At 35.8% G+C, this 13550-nt stretch overlaps 1 protein-coding gene across 5 annotated transcripts in view; it reads right to left on the reverse strand.

The window, feature by feature from the left end:
* Positions 1–13550, reverse strand: part of LOC132553145 (C-Jun-amino-terminal kinase-interacting protein 4-like) — an 88507-nt gene that overhangs the window by 18790 nt on the left and 56167 nt on the right. For 3 of the 5 annotated variants that reach the window (XM_060217364.1, XM_060217362.1, XM_060217360.1), the window contains 9 exons: positions 13329–13406; positions 11939–12185; positions 11482–11562; positions 10914–10981; positions 10032–10183; positions 9041–9212; positions 8493–8606; positions 7134–7319; positions 6645–6677 (listed from right to left, as the gene is read on the reverse strand). In XM_060217364.1, the coding sequence (XP_060073347.1) occupies positions 6645–6677; positions 7134–7319; positions 8493–8606; positions 9041–9212; positions 10032–10183; positions 10914–10981; positions 11482–11562; positions 11939–12185; positions 13329–13406 (1131 nt within the window). The remainder of the gene's footprint in view (positions 1–6644; positions 6678–7133; positions 7320–8492; positions 8607–9040; positions 9213–10031; positions 10184–10913; positions 10982–11481; positions 11563–11938; positions 12186–13328; positions 13407–13550) is intronic. The other 2 variants (XM_060217363.1, XM_060217361.1) reach the window with 2 other exon arrangements.

Raw genomic sequence — 13550 nt, forward strand, 5'->3', positions numbered from 1 at the left:
GATATCCATGAAGTCCCCAGAACCACAGTTAGCACAGATATCCATGAAGTCCCCAGAACCACAGTTAACACAGATATCCCTGAAGTCCCCAGAACCACAGTTAGCACAGATATCCCTGAAGTCCCCAGAACCACAGTTAACACAGATATCCATGAAGTCCCCAGAACCACAGTTAGCACAGATATCCATGAAGTCCCCAGAACCACAGTTAGCACAGATATCCCTGAAGTCCCCAGAACCACAGTTAACACAGATATCCCTGAAGTCCCCAGAACCACAGTTAACACAGATATCCATGACATCCCCAGAACCACAGTTAGCACAGATATCCATGAAGTCCCCAGAACCACAGTTAGCACAGATATCCATGAAGTCCCCAGAACCACAGTTAACACAGATATCCCTGAAGTCCCCAGAACCACAGTTAGCACAGATATCCCTGAAGTCCCCAGAACCACAGTTAGCACAGATATCCATGAAGTCCCCAGAACCACAGTTAGCACAGATATCCCTGAAGTCCCCAGAACCACAGTTAGCACAGATATCCATGAAGTCCCCAGAACCACAGTTAGCACAGATATCCCTGAAGTCCCCAGTACCACAGTTAGCACAGATATCCCTGAAGTCCCCAGGACCACATTTAACACAGATATCCCTGATATCCCAAGTACCACAGTTAACACAGATACCTGTGAAGCCCCCAGAACCACAGTTAACATATATATCCCTGAAGTCCCCAGTACCACAGTTAACACAGATATCCCTGAGTTTCTGGTACCAAGCCTAGTTTCTGGTACCCATTACCAAGCCTAGTTTCTGGCACCCATTACCAGGCCTGGTTTCTGGCACCCATTACCAGGCCTAGTTTCTGGCACCCATTACCAGGCCTAGTTTCTGGCACCCATTACCAGGCCTAGTTTCTGGCACCCATTACCAGGCCTAGTTTCTGGCACCCATTACCAGGCCTAGTTTCTGGCATCCATTACCAAGCCTAATTTCTGGCACCCATTACCATGCCTAATTTCTGGCACCCATTACCAGGCCTAGTTTCTGGCACCCATTACCAGGCCTACATTCTGGCACCCAATACACAATATTTAAAAATATGAAAGAGATAAGAAATAATTACCTGAAATATGTAAACTTTGTAGACCTATCCAGCAATGACACAGATATTTACACACTACCAAATAATCAACTGAATCAAACATATGTAATCTACATATCCTTCACATTGAAACATGTTGATTTTTTCATGCCAATGCATAATGGATGATATTTCTGAAATCTTTTGTTATTAATATCAGTAAAACCCTTGATTCTTTCAAAGTAAAAAGAGACATTTATGTAAAAAATAACATGAATTCAGCAAGATAAAATTGCTTAATATTCAAAGCAAATACCCTTTATCTATAAATGAATCTAAGAATGCTGGGAAACGGGCAGATGGAGGCCAACAACCTGGCCCCGGTGAATGAAAAACTATAAATATTGCTGTATGCAGTGATTTGGTGTGGCAGATCAAAATCATATCAATGATTTATGTTCTAATAATACAAGGCCTCATAAACTATACAAAACACTGCTTTTGGAGGATGATAGAGGACAGAAGACAAAATGGAGATGTGATGATAAAAAACTACGACACTTTACCACACATAAGTCTACTGTCCAGATGACAGGAAATCATTTCCTGCTGACAACTAGAGACCCAGACTGCCAGTTCCTCCAGTTTTCGATTGGTTCAGTTTGTCAGGTTGGTGATATATCGGCATCTGTCAAGGCACTGCATATCCCCCAAGCGGCCTTATTGGGTGGCAGGATTGATGCTTCACATGCCACCTTTGTGGCAATTCAAGAACTGACGTATGAGTTGGAGGCCACTATTTAGTAGTGGCAACATGTTTCTCAATAGAGTAAGTACTGAGCAGACAAAAGCTTGATATGTAGGTGATGTTCTAACTCAGAGAAAGCTACAAACATGATTGGGCTGTTGAGTGAAAAAATTTGGGTTCATGAAGTTTATATCACATTTTTGGGCAAGATGTCTGGTACTGACCAACAAACTCACAACACAGGGCAGATGTAGGTTGAAGAGGATTATGAAGAAGTTTTATGATCAACACAATTATCTAATGGTGTATTATTCTACCTCCTTGTGTGGAGTAGATATATATGATGCTTAATAGTAGGTCTGTTGGATCCATTGTTGTTTACCTTATTCTCCTCTGGAAACGTAACATTACTTTCTTGAACTGTCCACGATTTTCAATGAAGGTCCCATTGATGGAACAGAAGATGCTTACTCTTCTGGAACACCTGGTCATATCATCCATGTACTTTATTAGTAGTCTCTGTGTAAATCTTTCTTTTGTTCATGTTCTACCTACGGTTGATTATGCTGACACACAGCTATTTTCTTTGATGCTTTTATCAATCTATGCACAAAACAAAACTTGATCTCCTACCCACCAAACCAGTCGAAAAAGCCCCAGTTTAAGTTATTATCAAGTTAGATCACGTCATGAGAGAAGAACAATCACCTACATCTCTAATGGCTGGTGAAAAATCTATTCTAGTTGCATTTTCTTCCATTGTTTATTCACATGACAAAGTCCCATTATTTATCATTCTGTCAGAAGAGACCTTTCGTGACAAAAGAGATACAATCTGGCTAATGAAGGGAGACAATTTTGACCCTAGCTATCCTTGGATATCACTGAGAGTACGCAAACATCCCAAACACAATTTGAAAATAGTTACCATAACAACTACGTGATGGCTATCAGATATTCTTAAATGTGCAAGTAAAACAAGAACCAGTAATCAGAAAAGTTGAATTAAAATGTTTATGACATAAAAAAAAAAAAAATTCAATAAAATTAAGTACAAAGAGTGTTTGAAAGAATTCCTTTCCCCAAGCCTGCTTAATACTAAGTGGTATCATAAAACATACATTACATTCCTACATAATGCTCAATCTTTATACAATATCCCTTAAACGTCTGGTGCTATTTATAGCCACTGTACACATTTTTTGTCTTCCTTCAAGGACTAGAAACCCAACTTCAGATGAAGCCTATGATTGTATGGAACAATTACCGTATTTGATATATAAAACACCTTTCCTCCATTCTGCACAAATTTTAATTATCTCATCTGATTCCTATATTTTGATTGAAAAGTGATAGCAGGATTGTTTTTTCAAAAAACATCATTATCTAAATTATTTAACATGTTATTTTAACTTCCCATATTTCTATAAAAAATTCAGCCTACAAAGATTCTAATTGAGGCAATCAGGCTTCAGTTGCAACAGATCTAGTCTATCAGTTAAATTTCAGTCGATAAACTTTAGATTTCATCAATTTATGTTCAAAGTTCAGCCAATGTAATGTGGATTTCAGACAAAAAAGTGAAGATTTCAGCTAATTAAATTTAAATTCCAGTCAATTGAATTTAGATTTCAGCCAATTGAATTTAGACTTTACGCAACTCAGTTTTGACTACATGGTCAATGCAGCAGAATTGAAATTTCAGTCATAAAAAGTTAGATGTTATACAAGTTAGATTTCTATAAAATTTAGATTTACATCAGTGCAATAAAGTTTCAGATTTTGTGTATATCAGTATTAAACAAAGGTTAGAAAATTTTAGACAAGTTAGTAGGACCCCTCAAGAAGCGTTCTTGTTAGCACAATTACAGCATGTGCTGTGACTGAAAGTGTTTTAAGTAAAACTCAACCATCTGTCATAACCATCTCCCTTTAGTGTAATACATAAATTATGTATTTAATGATTATGTGCTGTAAGCAACTACATCTGTTCTACCTAACCAACCAATCAGCACTTATAAATACCCAATGCACAAACTCTAGAAATAGCTCACGCAAGCTATATATAGTGGTCTGTAGAACCTTAGTATGCGTTAGTGTTATAGAGGCACTAAAAAGTACTTAAAAAACATCCATGTAATGGTTCACAACAAAAACAGAATCAAACATCAAGTTTTCCTCAAATCATATTTTTAAATTCAAACAGAATTTTTTAATTTTCCAATTTTATACGGAATTATGATTTTTATTATGGTAATTAGTATTTTGTCTCATTTTGCATAACTGATACATGTCTACTTCACATGATCTGACAGGAGGAACGGTAGCATAAAAGTTATATGTTTACATTGGAAATTTTAAAAATCTGACACCAAGGAACATACCTTTTGGATTTTCTATTCAGTAATTTCTTCTAGAAAATATGGATTTCACCTGGTAGATTAAGGTTGACATTCTGATGGCGATGTCACATCATTTCACCATACTAAGTTATTGCAGCCCTGCTAGATACCTAAACCTAACAGGAGAACCATTTTTACAAAAATGATGAAGTTTTCAGGAGGAAGGGAGATAAATCAGTTTTCATAACTTGCAATTACTGCAAAAAAAGGACGTGGAACTTTTGACTACTTTTTAGGGAAGCAACACTAGAAATAGTGTTATACATCCTAGCTTTTGATTTGGTATACGAATATGGCATTCAGAAACTTAATAAGAACGAAAAAACTGTTCATATTTTTTATTTTAAACATATATGTAGTTTGTTTATTCAAGAATAACTGTTGTATTCAAGCAATTTCTGGATACCTGATTTTAAAAATTAAATAAATGCAGAAAACTATGTCATATAAAAGGATTTCCAGGAAATAACTGTAGCTTTGAAGCTGGGAAGTGAAACTCATATAAGGGATTTCCTATATCTACCTGTATTTTTGAAGCTGGGAAGTGGGATCCAGAGCTTGGTTTTTTTAATTACAATGACACAGATGACTCATACAAACTATGTAAAGAGGTTATCATCAGGGTTCACATAGAAAAGAGGATACTTTTACTACACAATCCTCTGGTTGTCTCCCCTTGGACTGTGCTGAGAGATTAGCTTAATGATAGTATATAGGTTTATATTTAGTTGACTACAGAGGTGAGGTACCTACCTGATCTGGATTTAGCGGTGGCAGTTTTACCTACTAAGGAAGGAAACACCATTCAACCTCACTAACACAAATTCAGCATTCTGTTTTTAGCCCTATATCCTTCATATCTTAATTCAATTTAAACCAAGTCAGATTAATTTCTCAGCATATCAACAGTCAGGATATCAGTTCTTGTTTGTAAGGCACTCTTTTGTTAACTGTTAAATGTCACCATCATATGCACAATTATCTACAATAACAGTATTTATAAAATATTGAGTAAACCTAAATTTTCACTAATTATAAACATTCTGTACCTTAAGCACAATTTTAACTTTGTACTGTGTTATCCATTACAAAATACACACAATTTTATTTTCACTCTGCTAAGATACAAGCAGCTCTACAAGCAAAGCAAGTAAACTAAGGATCCCTGACTCAATCTACAGCGGACACAGTAAAATCAGTAGAAGCAGGGAACAGAGAAATGGTCAGTAAATATAATAGTTATTGAGAGTAAACACAGCACTCAGATGATGGAGGAAATGTCCTCATATCAGGATCATCTCTTAACAATTTCCAACAAAACAGTATCATGTTTTTAATACAGCAAATGTACCATTTTAGAATAATTCAATTAATTTTGTGTTGAAGTTAATAGGACAAACGCCAAAGTCCCATTCTGGGAAATATTCCATTATCACAAAAATGTTTGTTTTAGATCATTGTGCAGATTACTTAAACCTTACTCACTAAAAATTATTGTATCATAGTTCACACATAACTTTGATTCATAGTCTAGAGGTGGGTGTTTTACAGGAAAATGAAAGAATAATTATAATTACAATGAATAGTGATAGATATGGGTGGGCTTATTACCAGACATGAATTCATTTCTGGATAAATAAGGCAGGTATATTTAGATAAGAATTAGTTCTAATGACGAGGTAAATGATAAAAAGAGAAAAGGGAAAACAGTACCAGTTACACGTCTATAACTTGTGTACCAGTCCAGGACCTGTTTTATATGACAGAATTCCATTCCCAAGGATTCTATGCTAGGCTCACAATCTAATGAGTGAAATTAATGAGAAATTCTTCATCTATATCAAACATTCGTTTGTTCATGCAGATCTAACTTTGACAAATTTAGAGGTTGTATTGGTATAACAACACAAACACAGATGACATGCTTGTCAGAAATCTTATTAGGTATTACAGGTATACAGTGTCAGTGGATATGTTGATAGTGGCTAGGCCTACAAAACCTCAGATGAAGATCCTAGAGGTGTAGTTTGACGCTCCCTAAACATGGCTGTTAGTGTTGATAAGGAAGCTGAGAAACAGACCCGTTGTTGCTATCATGGTTGTGTCACTTGGTAAGACACTTTACCCTAAATAATTTAGATGATATGTGATGGGCCTTTTGCATTGTGCTCAGTAAGGTAGCCACTGGCTACTAAAAGGAGACCCAATCTCAAAATGGATCTGGCCGTTTTGGGACCATTAACCCAGCTAAAAAGAAAAATTTGTGATATCGACATTTTTGGAGTGTAAGAAATTTTTGTCCCTACTTGTAAGTAGGACAGTGTCATTATAACAAGTTTTCACTGTCACCTGACCAGCATGATGATGTTTTGAGGAATTGTCAGAGGTTTGGCATTATAAAACCTACCTGGGGATGTTTTATAGATGTCAGAATATGTAGCTGACAAGAAGACAATATTCATTGTAGTGAACAACATCGAACCTTCACAGGTACTGCAGTTGACAAGACTATTCTTTGTCAAGCTCAATTATTGTTTTTTTGATATTGTGCAATACATAGACTTCTGTCATATACAATGGAATTCATTTTGTACAATAATTACAATTCAGAAAACATAGTACAATTTTTTGTTGTCTTTAGTGGAAAACACAAAATTTTGTAATGAAGAAATTCTTTTAGTGTGTTTTCACTGCCGCCACATCATTACAGCAGGTTTCTTGTTTATTAATGAACAGCTGTCAACCTTGAATGCAAAAAGAAAAGGGCAATGTCTATTTGCCTATTTCTTCTTAACTTTATTAAAGGAGCAACATCGAAAGTCAAAAAACTCTATCACATGTAACTTAAAACGCTCTTTTAGCATCGAATGAGAAACATTATGATTTATTTACTTACCAGGGACTGCAGCAAAGAACTTGACGGCATCTCTGTGGCCATGGAAAGACAACTGGGCCTGGGCCATAGAACAGTAAGGAATGAAGCTGCCAGGTGTCACGTTGTCAGATTTATTGTCACTGTAAACCCGGATTATACCACCGGGACGACCCCCACTGGACGCTGTGGTTACAGTCTGTTTGTTACCTAGCAAGAGGACACAAAACACCAATAAAATCAAACAGAGGTTGATTGTAACATGTAAACCAAAAACAAATGTAAAAATTTTGTAAAAATTACAGAGCAATTTGTACTTTCCAGAAATACTCTAAATCCACATTACAATGCACAAATCTATTTCTGTTTTGAAGATTTCTTATAAATAAAAAGAAAAAAAATTATTCAATTCTCAGAAAATACCAGCTCTTAGTGTGTTTAACTATTGTAGATAAATATTTTCAGCATTTAACATTCATTCTGTTAAATTTGAATCCTCTATTTTCAAATTAATGAAATTATTGATCAAATGAATTTGACTTGTTGAAACATATTCTAATAAATTTGACAGTATTAGAAAGCTTGGAATCAAATTATTTAATTTAAATTTTCCATTTGTTAAATTCTAAGAACATTCATTAAATAAGTATGAAATAATTTCCAGTCAGGGAATGGTATGTAACCTGTCATCACCAGTGTAACCTGTCATCACCAGTGTAACCTGTCATCACCAGTGTAACCTGTCATCACCAGTGCTGACAAGGCCAAATCAATGATCACGGTAAATACTTACTTTCTGACAAAGTAACCTTTCATCACCAGTGTAACCTGTCATCACCAGTGTAACCTGTCATCACCAGTGCTGACAAGGCCAAATCAATGATCACGGTAAATACTTACTTTCTGACAAAGTAACCTTTCATCACCAGTGCTGACAACGCCAAATCAATGATCACGGTAAATACTTACTTTCTGACAAAGTAACCTTTCATCACCAGTGCTGACAATGCCAAATCAATGATCACGGTAAATACTTACTTTCTGACAAAGTAACCTTTCATCACCAGTGCAGACAATGGCAAATCAATGATCACGGTAAATACTTACTTTCTGACAAAGTAACCTTTCATCACCAGTGCTGACAATGCCAAATCAATGATCACGGTAAATACTTACTTTCTGACAAAGTAACCTTTCATCACCAGTGCTGACAATGCCAAATCAATGATCACGGTAAATACTTACTTTCTGACAAAGTAACCTTTCATCACCAGTGCTGACAATGCCAAATCAATGATCACGGTAAATACTTACTTTCTGACAAAGTAACCTTTCATCACCAGTGCTGACAATGCCAAATCAATGATCATGGTAAATACTTACTTTCTGACAAAGGCACAGAGATGACCACACCATTGCCTGTGCCTATCCACAGCCTATTACAGGAGATCAACATCGCTGTGATCCGTACAAAGGAAAAGCCTAGCTTCCCTGTACCTGCAGAGAGAGAGAGGGGTTTTATATTACAGGGAGATAACTCTATTACAAGAGAAGACATGTTAGATCATCCTTAAACATGAAAAAAAAAGATATAAAAATTACCTGGATGTAACACTATTTGACAGCTTTCCAGCAATAACAGAGTATTTTAGAGGAGTTACTTTCTAAAACACTTAAGTTTACTATAAAAACTTGATAGATGCTGAGTCATGAGACAATAAATTCACAATTGGTAAAAAGTCTAATTTCTATTACAGGTTTAGTAGAAACTATGGAGGAGGAGCCAACGTCAGGTGGAAATCGGTGGGTTTTCTTAGGTACACTAGAAATGGCAACAAATCTTAGATCACAGCCCAGTGATAAGTGCAACCCCTGACTTCAAGTTTATATGCAGGACCCTGGGCTTATTGGAGGATATGATATATACTTACCTAACATTTTACTGACGTAGGGCTCAATATCAACATCTTGAAGGTGTACGTGGGTATAGGCGTGGTACAGTCGTAAGGTACTGTCTAGTCTGATGGACACCCACACTCCATCTCCAAGCCATGCCACTTGTCGCACCTGACTTTCCTTCCGTGGATGAGCATCAAACGTTTTCTGAAATAGTACACAAGGAAATAGATATAAATTTCACACAGATTGACATAAATGTAAAAAGAGACCCTTGAGCCTAAATAGTCGCCTATTTTATAAAGCTGTTATTACTGTTGCAATTACATCAGTCACAGGGGTAACAAGAACTCCATTGTACATGTAATGCAGAGTTAACATAAAATATGAACCCATTAACTGCCATTCAATGTTAATAATTCTAACCTAATGTGATTATTCCAATTTGAGGTAAAAAAGAACAAGAGACAAAATTAAAAAAAAATTGTGCTCAAAAATCTTTTTTTTATATCTATAGTAAATTTTATCCCCTCCCCTGGGGGAAATGAGACCCTGGGGTAATGAGACCATACATTTAACAATTCTCGTTTGGCCATGGAAGTTACTGCAAAATGCCACCAAAATTAACCAGGGTTTTTTAAAGGTGAAGTTGAAAATGTCATTTATCTATAGATGCAAAAAGGAAGACAAAAGACAAATTGCAACCACGAAAAGGTCAACTGAGACTGTCACAAGTGACCTAAAACATTAACAGCCCTCACCTATTTACAACAAGCATAATAATTCAGTAATAATCTATCAAATGTTATTGTTTTAAATTCTTTGACCCTATACATCCTACAAGTGTTGTAGTTATCTCCTAAAACATCAGTAAAAGTACCTGAAATGGGTTGAAAGTCCCTAACTCTTTCAGCACATGTGGTCCTGTACGACATACATGAATTTTGGTGTCTTCCACACAGATATGAGACCATTAATAGTTTATCATGTAAAAAGTTTTAACATCCAGGACAATGAAATACCTACCTCAATGTTCATTTTTTCAGGGTCAACAACATGAATTTTGTTCCGGTAGCCACACCAGACATGTTTGTTGGCTATCACAGTCATACAGCGGATTGAGTGATGGGGTCTCCCCAGGTCAAGTAGATGGTAGTTCTGTAGGTCCCACTGTCCCTCTGCAAAGGGAAGCCACTCTCTCTTAATCATTGTATATACTACGGTAACAGTGCTTTAGAAATATAGACATTTTTTCTAACATTAAAAAGCAAAGATTTGCTTTCTCAGGAAACGCATCAAAAGACGTACATAAACAGACAGAAGATAAGTGGCTGATTAGCATTACAATTGAAACAGAATAAAAATGGTCTGATTTTTTGGTCTAATTTTCAGGTCACGTCTACTTTTGTTGTCTATATTTGTTGTCTACTCTTCTTGTCTCTTTGTTTTCATTTGTTCTTTACTTTTGTTTACTTTTCTTGTTTATTCTTGTTTACTTTTCTAGTCCATTTGTTAAATTTTCTGGTCTATTTCTGTTGTTTACTTTTCTTGTCTGTTTGTTAAATTTTCTGGTCTATTTCTGTTGTTTACTTTTCTTGTCCGTTTGTTAAATTTTCTGGTCTATTTCTGTTGTTTACATTTCTTGTCCATTTGTTAAATTTTCTGGTCTACTTCTATTGTTTACTTTTTTTGTCTGTTTGTTAAATTTTCTGGTCTATTTCTGTTGTTTATATTTCTTGTCCACTTTTGTTGTTTAAATTTCCTTGCTTATTTTTCTTTTCTTGTTTGCTTGCAAATACAGCTAATAATATAACTTCTATATAAGATCTATCTCTAGTTCCTGGAGATATCTGTCAGTAGGGTACATATATATAAGTTTGACTGTATTTTTCAGTATAATCGACTAACCTGTGTCTCTATGGAAAATTGCAACAGTGCCATCAGCCAAGGCTGCCAGCACACGCCCCTTCAGATGTCTGGAAACAAAGGTAAAAGATAACAACAACAGACTTTACCGACATCCTGTCATATCTGACCAGATCTGTCAAAACAAAGTATTTCCTACTTATTTATAGTGTTATATCACTGTAACAACTGGACACCGTCATTTCCTGTATCTGAGACAGGTTTTCTTGTTTTGTTGCTTAAATAAACATGTTTTACACCAAGTTTACAATGTTAACTGTGTATTTCATACCATAATTACGAATATAAGATCCGAGATATGATTTTGCAACTGTCAACTTGTTAATCATGATCGCCATGTTGTAAACGATCATGACATCACAATTTAGGAATTTGTTACAATGTATACTTTGCATGGAAACACAAATAAAAAAATTTTAGGGAACAACATTAACATACATGTTTATTGGAACAGCTGTTACAGATAAATGTTTACTTATTGAGATATTCCTACATATGTTATGACACCAGACAATCTTGTGAATTATTTTTTCGTTTGTGATATACTTACACAATGTTGAGAACTGAGTCCCTGAGTTTGACAGAGTGCAGACATCTCCTCCACTGGGCCACAGAGGAATGTACATACAGACTGAAAAATCATATTTCATAAATATAGATATATTGTATAGAAAGTATTACTTGTTTAACACATCTCCAAAGCATTCCATCTTTCTGTATCTGTATCATGTATCTGATAACTTACAACAGACAACTTACAACAACAGACTACACCATCCCTGATAATATAATACATTGTATCTGACAATTTTCTACACCACACTACACCATCCCTGATAATATAATACACCATCCCTGATAATATAATACATTGTATCTGACAACTTTCTACAACAGACTACACCATCCCTGATAATATAATACATTGTATCTGACAACTTTCTACAACACACTACACCATACCTGATAATATCATACATTGTATCTGACAACAGACTACACCATACCTGCCACTTTGTGAGCCTAACCACATGGTGGGTAGAACACTGCTCATCTTTTCTGCCTCCTCATACTGGAGATCACTGTCTAAAGGGAGAGGACTGATGCCGTCCCGGACAAGGTCAGCCTGTTCCTGTAACGCCCGACGGTCCAGAGAGCGGGAGGAGGATGTGGAAGTGGGTGTGGCAGTGCCCGATGATACAGGAGAACCTCGCGCCTTAAATACTGATGGTACATCCTCACTTCCAAATGCAGCTAAAGAAAAATTTCTATGTTTAATTTTACAAAATTTTCCAACAAAATTTTTCATTTTGTTTCACTTAATATCAAATCTCTCACTTAATATCAAATCTCTCACTTAATATCAAATCTCATCTGTCAATAACTAGAATAATGTATTTTACATGCCCTTTCGATTGTAAAACTTGAACATTTAATACTAATAATATTGACTATTTCATAAATTGTCTTAAGGCCAAACAAAAACCAAAAGATAGATCACAGTCAACAGGAATTTAATACTTAGTGACAAAGTGAGCGATATCAGATGGTGTAATCATTGGGTTCCTGGGAGCAGAAAGCAGTGCAGAGTGCATCTGATATACTGAAGGTTCTAACGTAAGTTAGTTCTTAGTTTTGGTAAGTGCAGTGTGGTATAAAGAAACATTTCATGTAAGAAGCAAAGTCAAAAGGCTGATACCAAGTAGGCATGTTAATAATGCTGAGTAACATATCAACTTCTGTAAGGAAGGGAGGTCTTATCCAGTCATTCCTAGGTATAGAAGCAGGAGGTCCTGTCAGGAACAGTTTCACCTTAATACAGATAAGGAGTCTAAATAATCCTTACATTCCTGTAGCAAAATAATCCACCAGTGATGTTTTACAATTAAAGCTGCCAAAGATTTCTTACAAATCTTGCAACAAGAAATTAATGTGACAAGCAACCTAGTGACAGGACATTTGGAGTTTTCTGTCACCTGTAACCGTATAGAAAGGCAGCAATGCCCTTCAGGTCTGTTGAGGAAAAGACATTTTCATTCATTTTCATCCTTTATAAATTGAGTCTAATACATAACAATGATTTTGAAAATTTCTAGTGACTGGAAATTGTTGTAACACTATCTTCTCAGGACTTTTTTAATCCAGAGATCACATACTTAATTGACAGAGAGGTTTCATAGACACACAGACTGCTTTTTCTTATTCTATTCCATCTCAGCCCACTTTTTCTGATTTTATTTCAGCTAAACACAAGATTCGCTTATCAAGCCTTTCATAATTCAACCATTAAAAACCAAGGCAGTTGGCTTGACGATATTGATTTCTTATGTACAGACAAGCAATATCTAGTACTAGACAAACACAACAAGCCCCTATACATCACCGCCCAATCCTCACCTTCGTAGCTACGTTCAGAGACGAGACTTTCTGTGTCGGTCTTGTCCTTGTGTTCCACACTTGTGTCTAGTTTCTCCTCTGTGATTTGTGCAGAAAATGCACAGAGAATAAGGTTAGTGAATACCACAACCATGCCATCATTTCTCAACACCAAAGTGCCTTTAAATAATGATTAACAACAATACCAGGTTTTCGGAAATTTTTTTTGTTTTTTGTTTTGTT

The sequence above is a fragment of the Ylistrum balloti genome, unplaced genomic scaffold (genome assembly GCF_031769215.1).
Source record: "Ylistrum balloti isolate Yb309-2 unplaced genomic scaffold, AGI_CSIRO_Ybal_v1 Utg370298, whole genome shotgun sequence".
NCBI classification, from domain to species: Eukaryota; Metazoa; Mollusca; class Bivalvia; order Pectinida; family Pectinidae; genus Ylistrum; species Ylistrum balloti.